This window comes from Megascapheus bottae, chromosome 27, assembly GCF_031878675.1.
Source record: "Megascapheus bottae isolate mThoBot1 chromosome 27, mThoBot2.hap1, whole genome shotgun sequence".
Classification (NCBI taxonomy): Eukaryota; Metazoa; Chordata; class Mammalia; order Rodentia; family Geomyidae; genus Megascapheus; species Megascapheus bottae.
In genome coordinates this window covers 2,818,024-2,833,107 of record NC_143535.1, presented here as the reverse complement: position 1 = coordinate 2,833,107, position 15,084 = coordinate 2,818,024, and the positions used below count along the sequence as shown (strand labels likewise).

The 15,084-nt window shown below is 45.6% G+C and overlaps 1 protein-coding gene and 1 long non-coding RNA gene across 4 annotated transcripts in view; both read left to right on the top strand.

The window, feature by feature from the left end:
* Jhy (junctional cadherin complex regulator) overlaps nucleotides 1–8,960 on the top strand; it is a 44,937-nt gene extending 35,977 nt beyond the window's left edge. For all 3 annotated transcript variants that reach the window (XM_090319292.1, XM_090319295.1, XM_090319291.1), the window contains 3 exons: nucleotides 5,614–5,694; nucleotides 6,306–6,434; nucleotides 8,512–8,960. In XM_090319292.1, the coding sequence (XP_090175418.1) occupies nucleotides 5,614–5,694; nucleotides 6,306–6,434; nucleotides 8,512–8,709 (408 nt within the window). In that variant the 3' untranslated portion in view covers nucleotides 8,710–8,960. The remainder of the gene's footprint in view (nucleotides 1–5,613; nucleotides 5,695–6,305; nucleotides 6,435–8,511) is intronic.
* A 1,971-nt stretch (nucleotides 8,961–10,931) lies between these two features.
* Nucleotides 10,932–15,084, top strand: LOC150045445 (uncharacterized). The gene is made up of 3 exons (XR_016532856.1): nucleotides 10,932–10,977; nucleotides 12,716–12,791; nucleotides 14,632–15,084. It is a non-coding gene; the product is annotated as an uncharacterized LOC150045445 (long non-coding RNA).

The following is a 15,084-nucleotide window of genomic DNA, read 5'->3' as shown; positions in this document are numbered from 1 at the left end:
CTGGTCTGCTTGCTGTCCTACAGTCAGGCCTGGCCCACAGGAGCCTGATGTGGGTTCAGTTCAGCCACCACATATGCTCATTGCTCTGCAGCCGGGGAAGAGCTGTTTCCTGTCCTGTTCTTCAGCAACTTTCTCACACTCCACGCACAGCCCAGACAGCCCTGCCCTGGGCCTGAGATGAGTGCTTTGCAGAACAGTCAGTGTCATTTTGGTCCAGGCACTCTCTGTTCCAAGTGAACGGTACAAATGGGCTGTGTGGCTTGAGGAGAACGATGCTTCATTACTGATGGAAACCTTCTGTCCCTAGGGGACAGCCGCTATGGCCCTGGGGACAGCCGCTATGGCCCTGGGGACAGCCGCTCAGCCTCGGCGGGTCCCAGACAGCATCGGAAATGGCTAAGGGAAGACCAGCAGAGCCAGGCTTGGCCTAGGAATCATTCCCCCTGAGCTCAGAGTCAAAATAGAAATGTTACTGTTGGTCTATTGTTGTTGTTATTACTATTATGATGATACTTTTTTGCATTGTGGTACTGTGACCTTTTAGTCTTTTAAAAGTAATAATAAATCATAAAACAAAGGAAGGTATACCACCAGTCAATTCTGGGGATTACTCTTCTAGAAAAGACTTGGGAAGAGGAAGAAAGTAGATTAGTGGTTGCCTAGGGCTAGAGGTGGAGGTTGGAGCTTCTGTTTATAGAGTGATAAATTGGATCTTGGTAATGTTTACATAACTCTGAATATCCAAAAAGACAACAAACAAGCATGGAATGATAACTTCAAGTAGTGAGTTCCAGTGTGTATGAATTATAAATACCTCAGTAAGGCTGTAAGAATGCTGTCTGTTGAAAAGATGGAGAGACATCAGACAGCATTGCAGGACTGAGGAGCAGTGCCCTGCACCAGCCCTGAGCCAGTCCAGATTTTCATCTCCAGCCCCCCAGAACAAACTCCGTTAGGAGCTAGGGCTTTTCTTTGAGAAATGTCTGGCTTTGCTGTCGGCAGCTCCTCCAGTGGAGTCTTAGGGCTGGTTGCCACAAGCTCTCTCTTTACTCATATGAAAAGCTAGACCCTTGACTCTGTTTTTGTTTTTTGTCTGTTTGTTTTGTTTTTGTTTTTTCTACGCTGACTGAGACATTTATTTGCAGCAGTTGTGAGAACTGTGGCCAGAGACTAATAAGCAATTATTCACGTCTTCCGTGAGTCAGTGGATGATTGAAAGTTAAGCTGCTTCAGGCAAAGGGTGATATTTCTGGGTGTTGATCATTTCTCTCTCATCATCTTTGGACAAATTGGATTTATGACTTAGATATGAGTAAGGCCTGATTTTTTTAATCCCCTCCTTTTCATTATCGATTTACTCAGGCAAACAGACTAGAATTTAGTGATTGTGAGAAAAAGAACAAATTTGTTTAGGCAAGTTATCTGAGTTCACTCAACTATTCAAAATTATTGCAAAGTTTTACATGTGATTAAAGCCAATTTCACTGCTCCATTGCAGGGGAAAGACTGATGACCTTACATGTTCATTTGGGTTCAGTAGTTGCCCTTCTATTTATCTCCAAGAAATCAGCAGAGTGGCCGCAAATAATGCTTCTCCCAGAGCATCTTGAGCCTTCCACATTTAGAGAATTAGCTAGAAATTCAACTATAACAAGACAATAGAAAACCATGCTTTAAAAAAAAATCACAATTCTTATATATGTAACCAAATGACCTCCCCCGCCACCTCCCCGCAAGAATGAACACAAGAGTTCTCTTTGTTGGTGGTAGTGGTTCTGTTTTCTTTTCTTTCTGTATGGCTCATTCCTGTGTCTATCTTTGGGAGATGGGAGAGGGGAAAGGATGGAAAAAGTACAGCCATGGAGCCCACTGGACACTTTGATGACAGTGGGTAGAGACGGGAGGGAGAGACTGGGAGAGAGTGAGGGAAGGGAACACTGTACAAAAGGAAATTTATTCATTACTTGACTTGTGTAATTGTAACACCTTTATTATAACAATGCAGTTGGGGGTTTTTTGTTGGTTTGTTTTTGCCAGGCCTGGGAGTTGAATTCAGGGCCTGGGCACTGGCTTTGAACTTTCCCATGGCTAGCACTCTACCACTTGAGCCACAGCACTAATTCCAGATTTTTCTGTATATGTGGTACTAAGAAATCAAACCCAAGGCTTCATGCATGCTAGGCAAGCGCTCTACCACTAGGCCGAACTCCCAGCACCTACAGTAGTATTTTTTTTTAAATCACAATGAAAATACAGAAAAAAAAAAACATTTAGTTACAGGAAAAGAAGATGTAATGCTAAAATGCTTATTGAAAAAAAAATAATAAAATAAGTATTAGCAGCCTGACAGAAGAGGTCAGCAGCCAGGAAGGCAGCTTCACTTGTGTCGGGGGCCAAGTAACTCCATGTCTAATAACTTTCTGCTGGGACAAGGCAAGGCGCAAGAGGCATGGGCGCAAGGCTTGATTAGCATTGGTTACAGATGTGTTATTGTTGATCACTCTCTGCTGGGACCTAGAGTGAGGGTATATTAGCTGGAGGGACTGCCTCGGGAAGGGGGTTTTTTGGAGAGAGATTTTCCTGCCTTGGTGAGGCTGCGTGGCGTCTCTGTTCGTGCTCCGGGGAAGGAAGGCTGAGTGCGGGAGGACAGTGGGTCTCTCCTCTCGCGGCTCTTACTGGTCGGGGTCCTTTTTTCCCATCCCTCCGACTAGTCGAGAGAGACTGGGGACGAAGGACCCCGACAACTTGGAGGTGCCTTCTGGGGTTTTCTTTTAAAGGAGATTTATGAGCTTGAAATTCCCTTCAGAGGACACTATTTCTTCTACCTTAAGGTTATTATTAGTGATTTTAGTCTAAAGATTCCCTTTAGACTCCATGCATGGCCCGAAGGGTTTTCAACCTACGTGTTTACCATTGTAATGGAGCAAATTCTGTGTACAGATGTTTTATCCTTGTGCTATCACAAGCGCCACGCCTGTGGCAGCCCGCGGGTGCTTCCTTCGAGTCAGGACACTGAGGCGGAGATGTTAGAAACATTGCCTTCCTCAGCAAGAAACGCCGACCAGCCGAGTCCAGCCCGCAGAGGCGGCGGCCAGCCAGTGTGGGCTTTCCTCAGCTCCCCACCCCAGCATCACAGTGACTTTCTCTTCTCGCTCTGGCTCTGCCAGCTGCAGGACAGGGTGGTCTGTGCTCCTCTCTCCAGACAGGGAAAAAGAGGGGGCTGGGAGTTTGGCCTAGTGGTGGAGTGCTTGGAGAAGCCAGGTACCCTGGCAATAAAGGCACACCCCCTGCTTAGCAGCGCTTCCGTGACCCCGCCCAGACTGGAGCCCCACGCCTGGAGTCTGGAGGAAGTCCTCCCTGTGCAGCCGCAGACTTAATCAACATGGAGCAAAAACTAAGATACTGCATCTGAGCTAGGCAGTGGTGGCTTACGCCTGTAATCCCAGCCCCTCAGGAGGCTGAGATCAGAGGATTATGATTCAAAGCCAGCCTGGGGGATTCTTATTACCAAAATAATCAGCAAAAAGCTGGGCTGGGAGCATGGCTCATGTGGTAGAGCACCAGCTAAGCAACTGGAGGACTCGAGTTCAAATCTCAGTACCACCACAAGAAAAATAAATTACTACGTCTGTACTGAACATGTACAGACTTTGATTTTTGTCCTTGTCATCATTCCTGGAGAATCTCAAAACCTATTTCCATAGCACTCAGATTGTGTTGGGCATTCCAAACAATCTAGAGATGGTTGAAGGCATACAGGGGTTATAGGTCACTTACAGGCAAATGCCGGTATATTTTCATAAAGGCCTTGAGCATCTGCAGATTTTGTTATCTTTGGGGTATCCCGGAACCCCAGTGTTCATGAATAACAGGGACAGGTGATTTTGACTGTTGAGCCTCTACCATGACAGACACGGGAATGACCCCTGGGAATCTCCCTGTGAGGAGCACACACTGTGGTCATGTCTGGTACAGCAGGCGTGTGGAGGGGCATTCTCAAGCTTGCACGAGTTGCGTGCAGGAGTTCCAGTTAACATGCCGAGAAGTCCTCTTTCATCTGGGCTGCCCTTGCCAAGTTCAGTGTTAGGAGAAGGCTCCATAGGTCCGGGCAGGAGCTCTCAACATGGGTAAAAGGTTGTGCCAAGCCAGGCTTGGCAGTGCGCCCCCGCACTCACGCCCACTGCGAAGCAAAAACAGCAGCACTGGGAAGCACAGGAAAATCCTGTCTCGGACGCACAATACAAACAAAAGGGACAGGGTCATAGCTTCCTTAGCAAGCTAGAACACCTGGGTTTCTTCCCCAGTACAGGAAACAGCACGTGTCGTCTTGACCCTGACCACAGATGGAGCACCAGGCACAGTGGGTGTCCAGAGGCGCGTCTGTGCTGGCTGCTTTCTCCACGCTAACCATGAACTTAGATGCGCCCTAACACGATTACTCTCCTCCCAACTATTTCTTTGGTATTTGCCTTCTCTCCCTCTCCCAGGAAAGGGAACCACATTAATTCAGACATCGGAAGGTAAAAGGATTTGGCGTCCTCACAATGGGAAGTGGCATGTCTGATCTTAAATTTTAATGCTGAAAGCTGCCATTTGGAGAGTGTCTTAATCTGGCCTGTGACCAGCCGAGGATTAGGGTTTCTTCCTGTGGACTATTTTGGCTCAAGGGTCATAATCTAATAAACTTCCTTACTATTGCTTGGTAGTACCCATGCTTATAAATCCCACTGACTGAACAAAACCGATTTCTCAGTGGATCTTGTGAAGACTCTGCAATGCTTACTTTCTTTTAAGTATGATGAATAGATTACAGTTGAATTGCTTGGAGTTACCTTTTCCCCCCAACAATCAGGAGCAAAAATGTTTTGTGCCAATACTGGGCACGGAACTACAACTTAAGACCTGTGTTCTTTAGTGGCCATTTTGCTCAGGCCTGGTGCTCTACCAGTCGAGCCATAGCTCCACTTCCAGCTTTTTTACTGATTAAGTAGAGATCAGAGACTCACACACTGTTCTACCTGGGCTAGTTTCAAACCAGGATCGTCAAATCATAGCCTCCTGAGTAGCTAGGATGATAGACATATGAACGAGCCACCAGCATCCTGCAAAGAGCAAAATTTTAAAGTTACTACCTTCCTTGATTCTGTTCTGTTCTGTGGTGTCTCTAAGAGGCAATATTATACCACACTGGGCCTTTTAGAGCAATGTTCTTAGACTGCCTCTCTAAGGGAAGTCATTTGATGTAGCAAATGGCACAAGGCTGAACCTCGTAGGCCAGAGCATTGGCAGTGTGGCAAAGTATGTGTTCTTGTGAACGTGTTGATAGCAACAAAGCACATTGTTAGCTTGAAATTTTTAATTTGCAATTTTTAGAATTTCCATTTTATTGCAGAAATAGAAAAGTCAGAATATGTTAGCTAGCCACTCACAAAGAACCAAATCAACTCATCAACAATTACCATGAAACTGGAAGAATGGTCAGGAAGTGCACCTGTGCCTCCAGCTATCCACACAGGCTTCCCTTGCTCCCTTCCCTTCTGTGCTGAGGCACCAGCGACTACTTGTGGGGCCACAGGTCCCGGAAAGACCCTGTTTCTCTGGTTGTACTTTCAGAGCTCTAAAGTGAAAGGCTACCAGAAAAGGGACGTGAAGCTTGGAGGCCTGGGACCTGACCTTGAGTCCATCAGAGACAAAGTGAGTGAAATGTACACAGGGCGTGTCCAGCCCTGCCATGGCCCACCTGTCCCGAGGCAGCACTCAGCCAGCCTGGTCCCCAGCAGCAGGCCCCCAGGTCACTGTCTCCCGCTGAAAAGAGGCCCCACCCCAGCTGCCCTGCTGCATGCTTTCTACTGCAAAACAACAGCGCCTAAGTGCTTTCATGCCCCCACCTTCCCGTTATACTTAAGAACCCGCACACGCGTGTGAGGTTGGATGTGTTGGTCTATGTGGTTTGGGTGTCTTCCAATGGTGTTCCAATGAGTCTGAAGTAGCCACAGAACAGACCTTCCCCGAGCGACTTCCCCAGGCTCTGACGCAGCCACTTTATTCATCTCCTCTAGTAAAAGGAGTATAGAAGCAAAACATGGAAATAAATTGAGTAAATGCAACCCCCCCCCCCGGCAAATGGAGCCAAATGGGACTTGGCTTCAGTTAAGGGGATACTGTGCGTGTCACTGCGGTGTGTCCCTCATCACAGAGGACCCTGCAAGGCCACTCTTGTCACCTTACCCCTGCCAATCTTGAGAGGCCAGAGGGAGAGCCAAGCAGGACCTGTGACTTGCCGTGGTTGTGTTTCTCTGGGACAGATGCAAAAGCTGATGCAGCAGAAGGAATACGCGAGGCAAGTTAAGGAATACAACATGAAGACATTCCCTGCTCCATCCAAACCACAGACCGCAAAAGTGGAAAATAAGTCAGCTCTGCCTCGGCACAAGGTAAGGAGGTCTCGTCGAGGCAGTTCTTTCTTTTCAGTCAGTGTGAAAGGGAAACTGTTGTTTCCTCTTAACTTCCGAAAGGCTTCCCCACGTATTTGGAATGCAGGAAACATGTAAGTAACTACCATTTCTGTACTTGCCCATTATCACCAGATGTTAAGGGACACACACACACACACACACACACACACACACACACACACACACTTATTTCCCCCAAGTTCATTATCACCACATCTTTTCTTCCAAATTCAGAATTTTAGGAAATCACACAAAAAAGCAACAGAATGATTTCTTAGAAGAAACCAACAATCCCATTTAATTCTCGTCATTCACTAAGTTTCAAGGAAGTTAATGTCTCCTCGCTGTTTGTGTCCACGAAAAGGCCTTTCTGTTCCTCTCAAGTTCATCCCCTCCCTTCCCTGTGGAGATCAAATGGAGGTTTCTCTAGTGAAAATAATACGATTTCAAGAAACACAGAATGTTCTTCCTCTCACGTGTCATCTGCCCCAGACTTGGATGGGAGACTGTGTCTGCAGTGGGAGTCTCTGCCTCAATGTATCCCAGCCACTCAGGGGGAGAGGCCCCTGGCCCCCTCTCCCATGGGGACAGGCACCTGGAGGCCCCCCCCCGGCCATCAGGTCATCTCTTCTTCCCCCCTTTCCATTACAGTTCCAGGAAGGAAGACAAGGCAGCAAATACACCATTAGAAATTTCGAATTTCTAATCTAGAGCACTTGCTCTGCATTTCATCTAGATGCACTGAGAAGTTTGGACTCTTTCCCTCTGTTTTAAAGTTTTTGTCTCTCTCATTTTTTTTCTAGGGCTTGAATATTATCTATTCCCATTTCTGCTTTAAACAAATGTCTATTAAAATATAAAATCCAGGGCCGGGAGTTTGGCCTAGTGGTAGAGTGCTTGCCTAGCATGCACAAAGACCCAGGTTCGATTCCTCGGTACCACATACATAGAAAAAAAAAAGCCAGAAGTGGTGCTGAGGCTCAAGTGGTAGAGCTCTAGCCTTGAGAAAGTCCAAGGACAGTGCTCAGGCCCTGAGCTCAAGCCCAGGACTGGCAAAAAAAATTTAAAAAAAAATACAATATTAAAAAATAAAATAAAATAAAATATAAAATCCAGCTGGGTGCTGGTGGCTCACACCCATAATCCTAGCTACTCAGGAGGCTGAGATTTGAGGAGCGTGGTTCAAAGCCAGCCTGGGAAGAAACATCCCTATGAGACTCTTATCTCCAATTAACCACTCAAAAACCAGAAGTGGTGCTGTGATTCAAGCGGTAGAAGGCTAACCTTGAGCACAGAGAGGCTCTGGGGCCCTGAGTTAAAGCCCCAGAACCAATCAAAAATAAGTTAAGATATAAAGCTCATCTAAAGGCAGACTTACACACTGCATGTAGCCGTCCTGTGAGTGTGTGAGCGTGTAGCTGAGAGCCAGTGTCTCAGCAGCACCCGGGTGGCGCTGCCCATTGAGCTATATGCCCAGCCCAGTTGGTTGCATTTTGTCATGAATAAGACAACAATTAAAAACAGGCTGAATTTTTTTTCAGCATTTAGGTTTCTATAAATGTGCTGAATAAAGAAAAAATGCAGCTTCTATTTTGGGGTTCTGAGAGCCTGGGAACAAGGGTGAAGAACAAGGCAGGAGGTGCACCCACTGCAGTGACGGCTCTACCTCACTATACCAAGTCCTCCCGGGTAGAGAGGTCTGTTGATCACTCACCAACACACGTGTGGTGTTGACAAGACTGTACATAAACACACGAGAAATCTATTTCCTAACAGCTGAGGGAAATTCAGTCTTGGGGAAAAGATAACCAAAGAACCTGTCTGTAATTCCCAGACTCCTGGTTCTCCTCAGTGTACTGCCCAGTGGGTAAAAGTGCTGTTCAGACACTGCAGTGTATCTCACTGTTTGCATTTTCCATTTGATTTGTTCCCCACCCCCCCCCATCACAGCAGCCACCTCCAATTATATTATAAACATTTCCTAAGCCCAGCTTTAGCTTGAGGAGTCCACGTCTCAGTTGCCATTGTCAATACAAGCTTCTCTGTGTGCTTCTAGGCTCTGGAATATGCAAAGACCATCCCAAAACCCAAACCATCAAATCTGAGAGATCAGGGCAGCAAGACAAAGACAAAAGCAGCCCACAGTGGGAAAGAAGAAGGCTTACCTGAACTCTCACTGCTGGAGCTCCTGCAGACCAGACATGAGAGAGAAAAGCAGGCCGTGGCTGCCTTCAAAGTCCTGCACATTGTCTAGACAACATCCCCTGGGACCAAAAGTGCTCGAGCACTGACATGGAGAGAAGCCCCAGTCAAGCTGCCCCACAGACAGCGGTGACCTAACTCTGTCCTCTAGCCAGCCACAGGCTCGTGAGCTTTGTGTGGGATTTCCCACTGCGGCCTGGTCACATGCTTTATCTCCTAGGGAAAGAGAGTTTTTATTTATTTTTCAGGCCAGCTAAAGTTTGGGCTGATAGATAACCAAAAAATAAAGCCTTTGATTTTATACTGGATCTTTCCATGCCTTCAATTATCTCCACCCTATCTTAGCATTATGAAAACCTTCAAGTTACCGAGAAATAAATTTAGCTACTTGTGTCTCTCTCCTACATCCCTGATAAACACTCCCATTTCCCCTAAGATGATTTCAGCTGGGACAAATCACTGGTGAATTCTGAGATAACGTTTCAAAATTGTTACTTGAATCTCCAAGTTCAGCAAGTAACATATATGTAAAATTGAAAGAAATGAAAATGCATCTAGCTGTGCCTTCTGAAATGGAACAAATCAAGTGTCGTTCTAATCGAGCATCAAGACATTTGTTGCACATCCTCAAGAAATGCCCTCCCCACACAGCCGTAAGAGACAGGCTTCGTCAGAGCCTTGCTCCCGGGCGTGTCACCATCGCCTAAAGTAGCTTTACTGTTACCCAGTGTTTGCTTTCACACACACATGCACACACACAAATGTTTTGTAAGATAAATCTATTTCATGGCTTATTACTATGTGTAAATATTAATCAAATTTTTTCTTAGTACTATCTTTAGAAATATTTAAAAAAAAAAACTAGTCTTAATTACCAGAAGACTTCCTGGGCTTTGCCTCTTCCATGTTCGTACCCTGGAATGATTTGTGCCATCTCTGTTTCTCTTTGGACGGGAGGCAGGAGAACTAGCTTTGGAAATTCGCTCCTGTGTTGTTTATGTATGGTGATGTGAGACAAAGCTCCCTGCACCTAACACTCTCTTAAGACTGGAAGACACGTGGCCTGGGAAGTGTTTGATTATTTGTCTGTGGAATAAGAATGCCCTTATTTCTCTGTGCTGGTAAGGAACATGGAGTTGCTGTAGATTTCAACACGGGACCTAATTTCCACTAAGCTTAATTTTTAGAAGTATTGGTGACTTTGTACCTGGCCGCATGCCTACACACACTGATGAAGGTGGAGTTGACCTGGCAAAGCTACACAAAGTGAGATGTTGATCGATGAAATCTTGTTGTTTCTTTTCCAGGACATTTAGGAAAGCATGGTTTGGGGTACCCCTGCATAGGGTTGATCTTCCCCGCTCTGCACCTCCAAAACCCAGCACCTAGCTGAAGCAGGCGACGTGACTGCATGTCAGTCATCCCTGCACAGAGCCCTGTCCCCCCACACACAGTCCACACCTTCCGTACACAGTGCCAGGTGGTATCTAAAACGACTTTGGCTAAAGCAGTACAAGATCATCACTTCAGGGGTCTGTGGTTAACAACTGTACCCCTCACTCTTCAGGCTGACCAGACGAGCACAGCTGGTAGCCATTCCAGACAAAACTCCAAGAGACTCATTTCCACTTAACCAGCCAAATGCTAGACTGGAGGCACTGGCCCAAGTGGTAGAGCGCTATCTGTGAGCAAGAAAATTGAGCAAGCACAAGGCCCATGAGTTGAAGCCTATATATTGGTATGCACGTGCACATGTGCACACACACACACACACACACACACACACACACACACACACATACACATTGCTGTGTCTGCAACAGACTGATCTGGAATTGTGTCACAAGCTCCATAACCTTAACAGAGGGGGGCATTCTGCAGTCAGTACTTTCGGTTTCTTTAAATTGTACTAATGACAACAATATCGATCTGTTATACGCCCAAGTGGACTCGTGGTCAGCGTTGTAGCATTTCTGTTTGAGATACTCCGGAAAGTATGATGAGGAAAGGCCTGGATTTGGCCAGCGTTATCCAAGCCATTGAAAGCCGTAGGACAAGTCCACCAATCTCTGAGCTGGTATAAATAAAGGCCCTTTAAGCCATGTATGCTCTCTTATATGGTCTCCTTTTACAGTGATGTTCCTATCTTGAGTTTTCAACAAGAGCATCCTCTTAAAAGGAGCTTTTATTTTCCTTTTTTACAAGTAGCTGAATTTAATGACAGCTGTCTTCTCGATATTGTTTTCTATGGTAAGGAGTCTCTTGGGAGTTATCCAGAAACCAAGTCAAGCAAAGACAATATTGAAGAACAAAATAAAAGGTAAGCCTAGCAAAGGCACCGATGCCTAATGGTTCCAATTGGGGCCTTATTATTGGTTAATGAATCATTGTCAAAACAGCACGGCAAGCAGGAGCGTGCCCAGTCCAGTCTACAGTGAGAAAATGACTCTTCATCCCAACAGTTATTAACTGGGAGTTGTTTGAAAACACGTCCAGTAATTATAACAACACTGCAGCTAATTGAGAACTTGGAGTTGATAGCAAATGGCTTACAATAGCGGACTACATCAACTCAGAAGGGGATTCTTTCCTAATTACTTACTGAAAAATAGCAGAAAAATGAAATTGAATTTGAGTGATTGTCTTCAGGTATCAAGACAAGTATAGCTAGTATAAAGCATGCACATCTTAGAGCGATCTCGCATATTTTTTATTGTATTAGAAGTAACATTTGATAATGAAAAGTTTTTAAGGAAACCGCAAAGTTGCCTTTTTTCTTTTCTTTTTCCTTTTTTTTGGGGGGGGGGTGAGAGGAGAGCTGATCCTGGGGCTTGACCCTAGGGCCTGGGCTCCATCTCTGAGCCTCTTTGTGCTCAAGGCTAGCCCTCTACCACTTGGGCTACAATAGTACCTCTGGCTTTTTCTGAGTAGTTTATTAGAGATAAGAGTCTCACAGACTGCCTGGCTGGCTTGGAACTGTGATCCCTAGATCTCAGCCTCCTGAGTAACTAGGATTACAGGCATGACTCAATGGTACTTGGCTCCAAATGCGTTCTTTTTCTTAAAGATTGGTTTTACCTAGAGCTGGGAGCATGGCCTACTGATACAGTGCTGGCCTAGCATGCACAAAGCCCTGGGCTCAATTCCTTGGTACCACATACACAAAAAAGGCCAGAAGTTAGCCAGGCGTGGTGGGTCACGCCTCTAATCTTAGATATTCAGGAGGCTGAGATCTGAGGATCGAGGTTCAAAGCCAGCCTAGGCATTAAAGTCCATGAGACTCTTATCTCTGATTAACCCCCAGAAAAACCAGAAATGGTGTTGTGGCTCAAGAGGTAGGGTGGTAACCTTGAGCTGAAGAGCTCAGGGACAACACCCACACCCAGAGTTCAAATCCCACAGCTGACAAAAAAAAGCCAGAAGTATTGCTGTGACTCAAGTGCTAGAGTACAAGTCTTAAGAAAGCTCAAGGACAGTGCCCAGGCCCTGAGTTCAAGTCCCAAAACTGGCACACAAAAAAAGTAGAGTCTCAGAGTACCAGACACTGCTATGCCATATGTCCTTTCTCTGAGCCCTCCAGACTAAATACAGTATTTGTTTATATTCAATCCCTGTGGCTTCACTGAGCAAATATCACCCATCTTTCTTACAAAAGGACTGAACAAATATAAAATGTCTCAGTTTCTTAAGCAAATATCTTCCCAATGGAATACCAAAGGCTTTTGATGTCAAACTTTCCTTCTTCCTTCCCCTCATTTATTCACTTCCTAAATTCTCTCCCATTTTTCATGTCCAGTTAATTTTGGCTCAGGGCTGTAAGGAAAAAGTTGGAGGTCTTCCCAAAATGTTATCAAAGCAGAGTAAGTTTTTTTCTTCAGCCCTCTTTGACAGTACAGGGGCTCTCTAGAAAATATAAAGAGTAAGAAAGAATTTGGTGGGCAGGGTTTGTCTCCCTTGCTGCCTCTCCATAGCTTTTTCATTTCCCCCTGGAAAACCTGGGGAATGTAAGTCATTAATTTTCAATAAGCTTGAATAAATGGTCTTCTGCTATTAAATAGCTCTAACAGGTTGCAAGGATTCCAGAAATGTGTGCATTCCAGGCATACATCATTCGTGAAGACTTGGAAATAACTGGTAAGATTTCATCCCCCCCACCCCGCAATAAACTGGCAAATTACGCAGACCCATCTGGTTTCTCAGGCACCCTTTGTCATGGAGGCCCCAGACTTCTACAACAGATGTTTTGAGACATCTCAATACCTATGGTGCAAATTTGATAGTCAGAAAGTTAAATCACAGAATTATTAATCCTTTGAAAAACTGCTTATACAGGAAAACACTGTGGATAAAATCAGTAGCGGTCTCTGGGTAATAACTAAGAGTAAATATTTTGGACCATAAATGTACTTTCTCTCTTGACAGTAAATTTGCTTCCCAACGTAATCTTACACCATATTTTTCAGCATCCAGACATCTGAGAAGATTAGTATCGGGAAACCCATTTCTGTTCCTCCTCATATCCCTCCACCCTCTCCCCCAGCAGTAAGGTCTTTCCCTGTGTCCCCTGACTCCACACAATGGTGACACTTTGAAGTCGGACTGATGAGCTCCCTGAATTTGTTGTCTCTGGTTAAAATTGATAATCCCTTATGTTACAAACCTCGAGTACCTATTTTGAATGAAAGCGTCAGATGAATATCAAAGAATTATTTAGCCACATCTAATATTTTAATTAGATTATAGTCTCAATTTAACCCATTAAGTCTCCTTTGATGCTCCTGTGTTTAGTGGTTAGCCTCAGATGCACGAGGTAATGGATACTGGACCTTTTGATTTAATGAGAATTTCGGCTCTTCCAGCCTGCACCTCTTTGTATACCTTCTATTTTGCTGGCTATAGAATCCTGTTCATTGAAGGGGTCTCTCACCATTACGCATTAAGGAGTATAAATTAGCATCCCTATTCGAATTGGAAAATACAAGCAGACAGTTCTGCTTTGATCTGAGGATTGAGCTGAGGAAGGCAGCAGCCCCCTGAAAATGAGCTGATGGCCTTGTTATCGGGGCAAAATACAAATGTGTCCATGTGTCACAAAACACTTAATGTCTTAATTGGTCACCTTCCAGTTCTGCCTGTCCTGCTTGTGTCTTGTCTCTGCCAGCCGGTCTACAATGCATGCATGTAAATGTGGGTGTCTCAGTGAGGAGGGGGTGTCAGCCTGCTTTTCTGGTTTTTGTTTCTCTTATTTCCCTCCTTGATTCAATCAGGTGCCTGGGTTTTTAATTCATCTGAGTCCAAGAAAAATGAAATGTCGCTACCCCTCAGAATCAACGTGGGTGTGGGTTCTCGATGTCTCACAGGCACCCCAGTCCATACAGACACCCAGTGCACAGCTACTCCAGTCCCTCCCAAACACGGCGAAGTATTCGCATACAGCCTCTTGTACACTGTAAATCATCTCTAGATTATTTATCATACCAGCCAGAATGTGAGTGCGGTGTGATTAGTTGCTACATGCGTGTTTAGGGAACAATGACCAGAAAATGAGGAATGCCTACCACAAATGTCTTCTTTCCCCCAGTATTTTCAACAGGCAGTGGAACTCATACATGCAGAGCAGCGCCTGCCCTGGCCTGGAGAGCCAGTTGTAACCAAAGTTCCCTCACCTGGAAATCCCTACGAATGTCTTGTTGAGGGCCCTGCACTGATGAAGATGCTTAGAGACTAAAAGCCTAGCCTCCAATGTCCCCAGCCCCAGAGTTCCTGGGGAAGGGGCGTCCTGTGCACAGAGGAAGGAGAGAACGCTCAAGTGGTACGGCACTAGCCTTGAACACAAAGAAGCTCGGGGACAGTGCCCAGGCCCTGAGTTCAAGCCCCAGGACTGGGCGGGGGAAAAAAGGCACTCCCACAGCGCTACATTCTAAGTAGCAGTAGGGAACACCAATAAGGGATCTGACTTCCTTTTTCTTATCAGCTAGCCAGGATGCTGAGGAACTGAGGTGGCAGATACCTGGAATAGCAGTGACCACATGTGAGACGCTACATGAAAACCGAGCAGCCAAATGCCACTGCTTTCCTGCAGCGGTAAGAGAGACTTTGAATGCCTGCAGCCATCAAAACAGTGTCTCCAGGGAGAGGAGAATCAGCTGAGACTCGCCGTCCTAAGTCATAGTGGGCATGTGTACACTAGAAAGCTCTGCCCTTCTTGCACATGACCCTCGGGACGCTTGGACTCTGTCTCACATGCAAGAGTTTGGAAACGCAGGGAGGAAGAAAAGTGACAGAGGAGAAAGAGTGATGTGGTGATGTAAGAGGTGGTGGGTCTACTCAAGTTATATTGAATGCACAGAGGGACAGGACAAAATGTGACCCCTGTGTACAACTAATTAATGCTAGCAAAAATGCAAGAGAGACAGAGAGAAAGAGA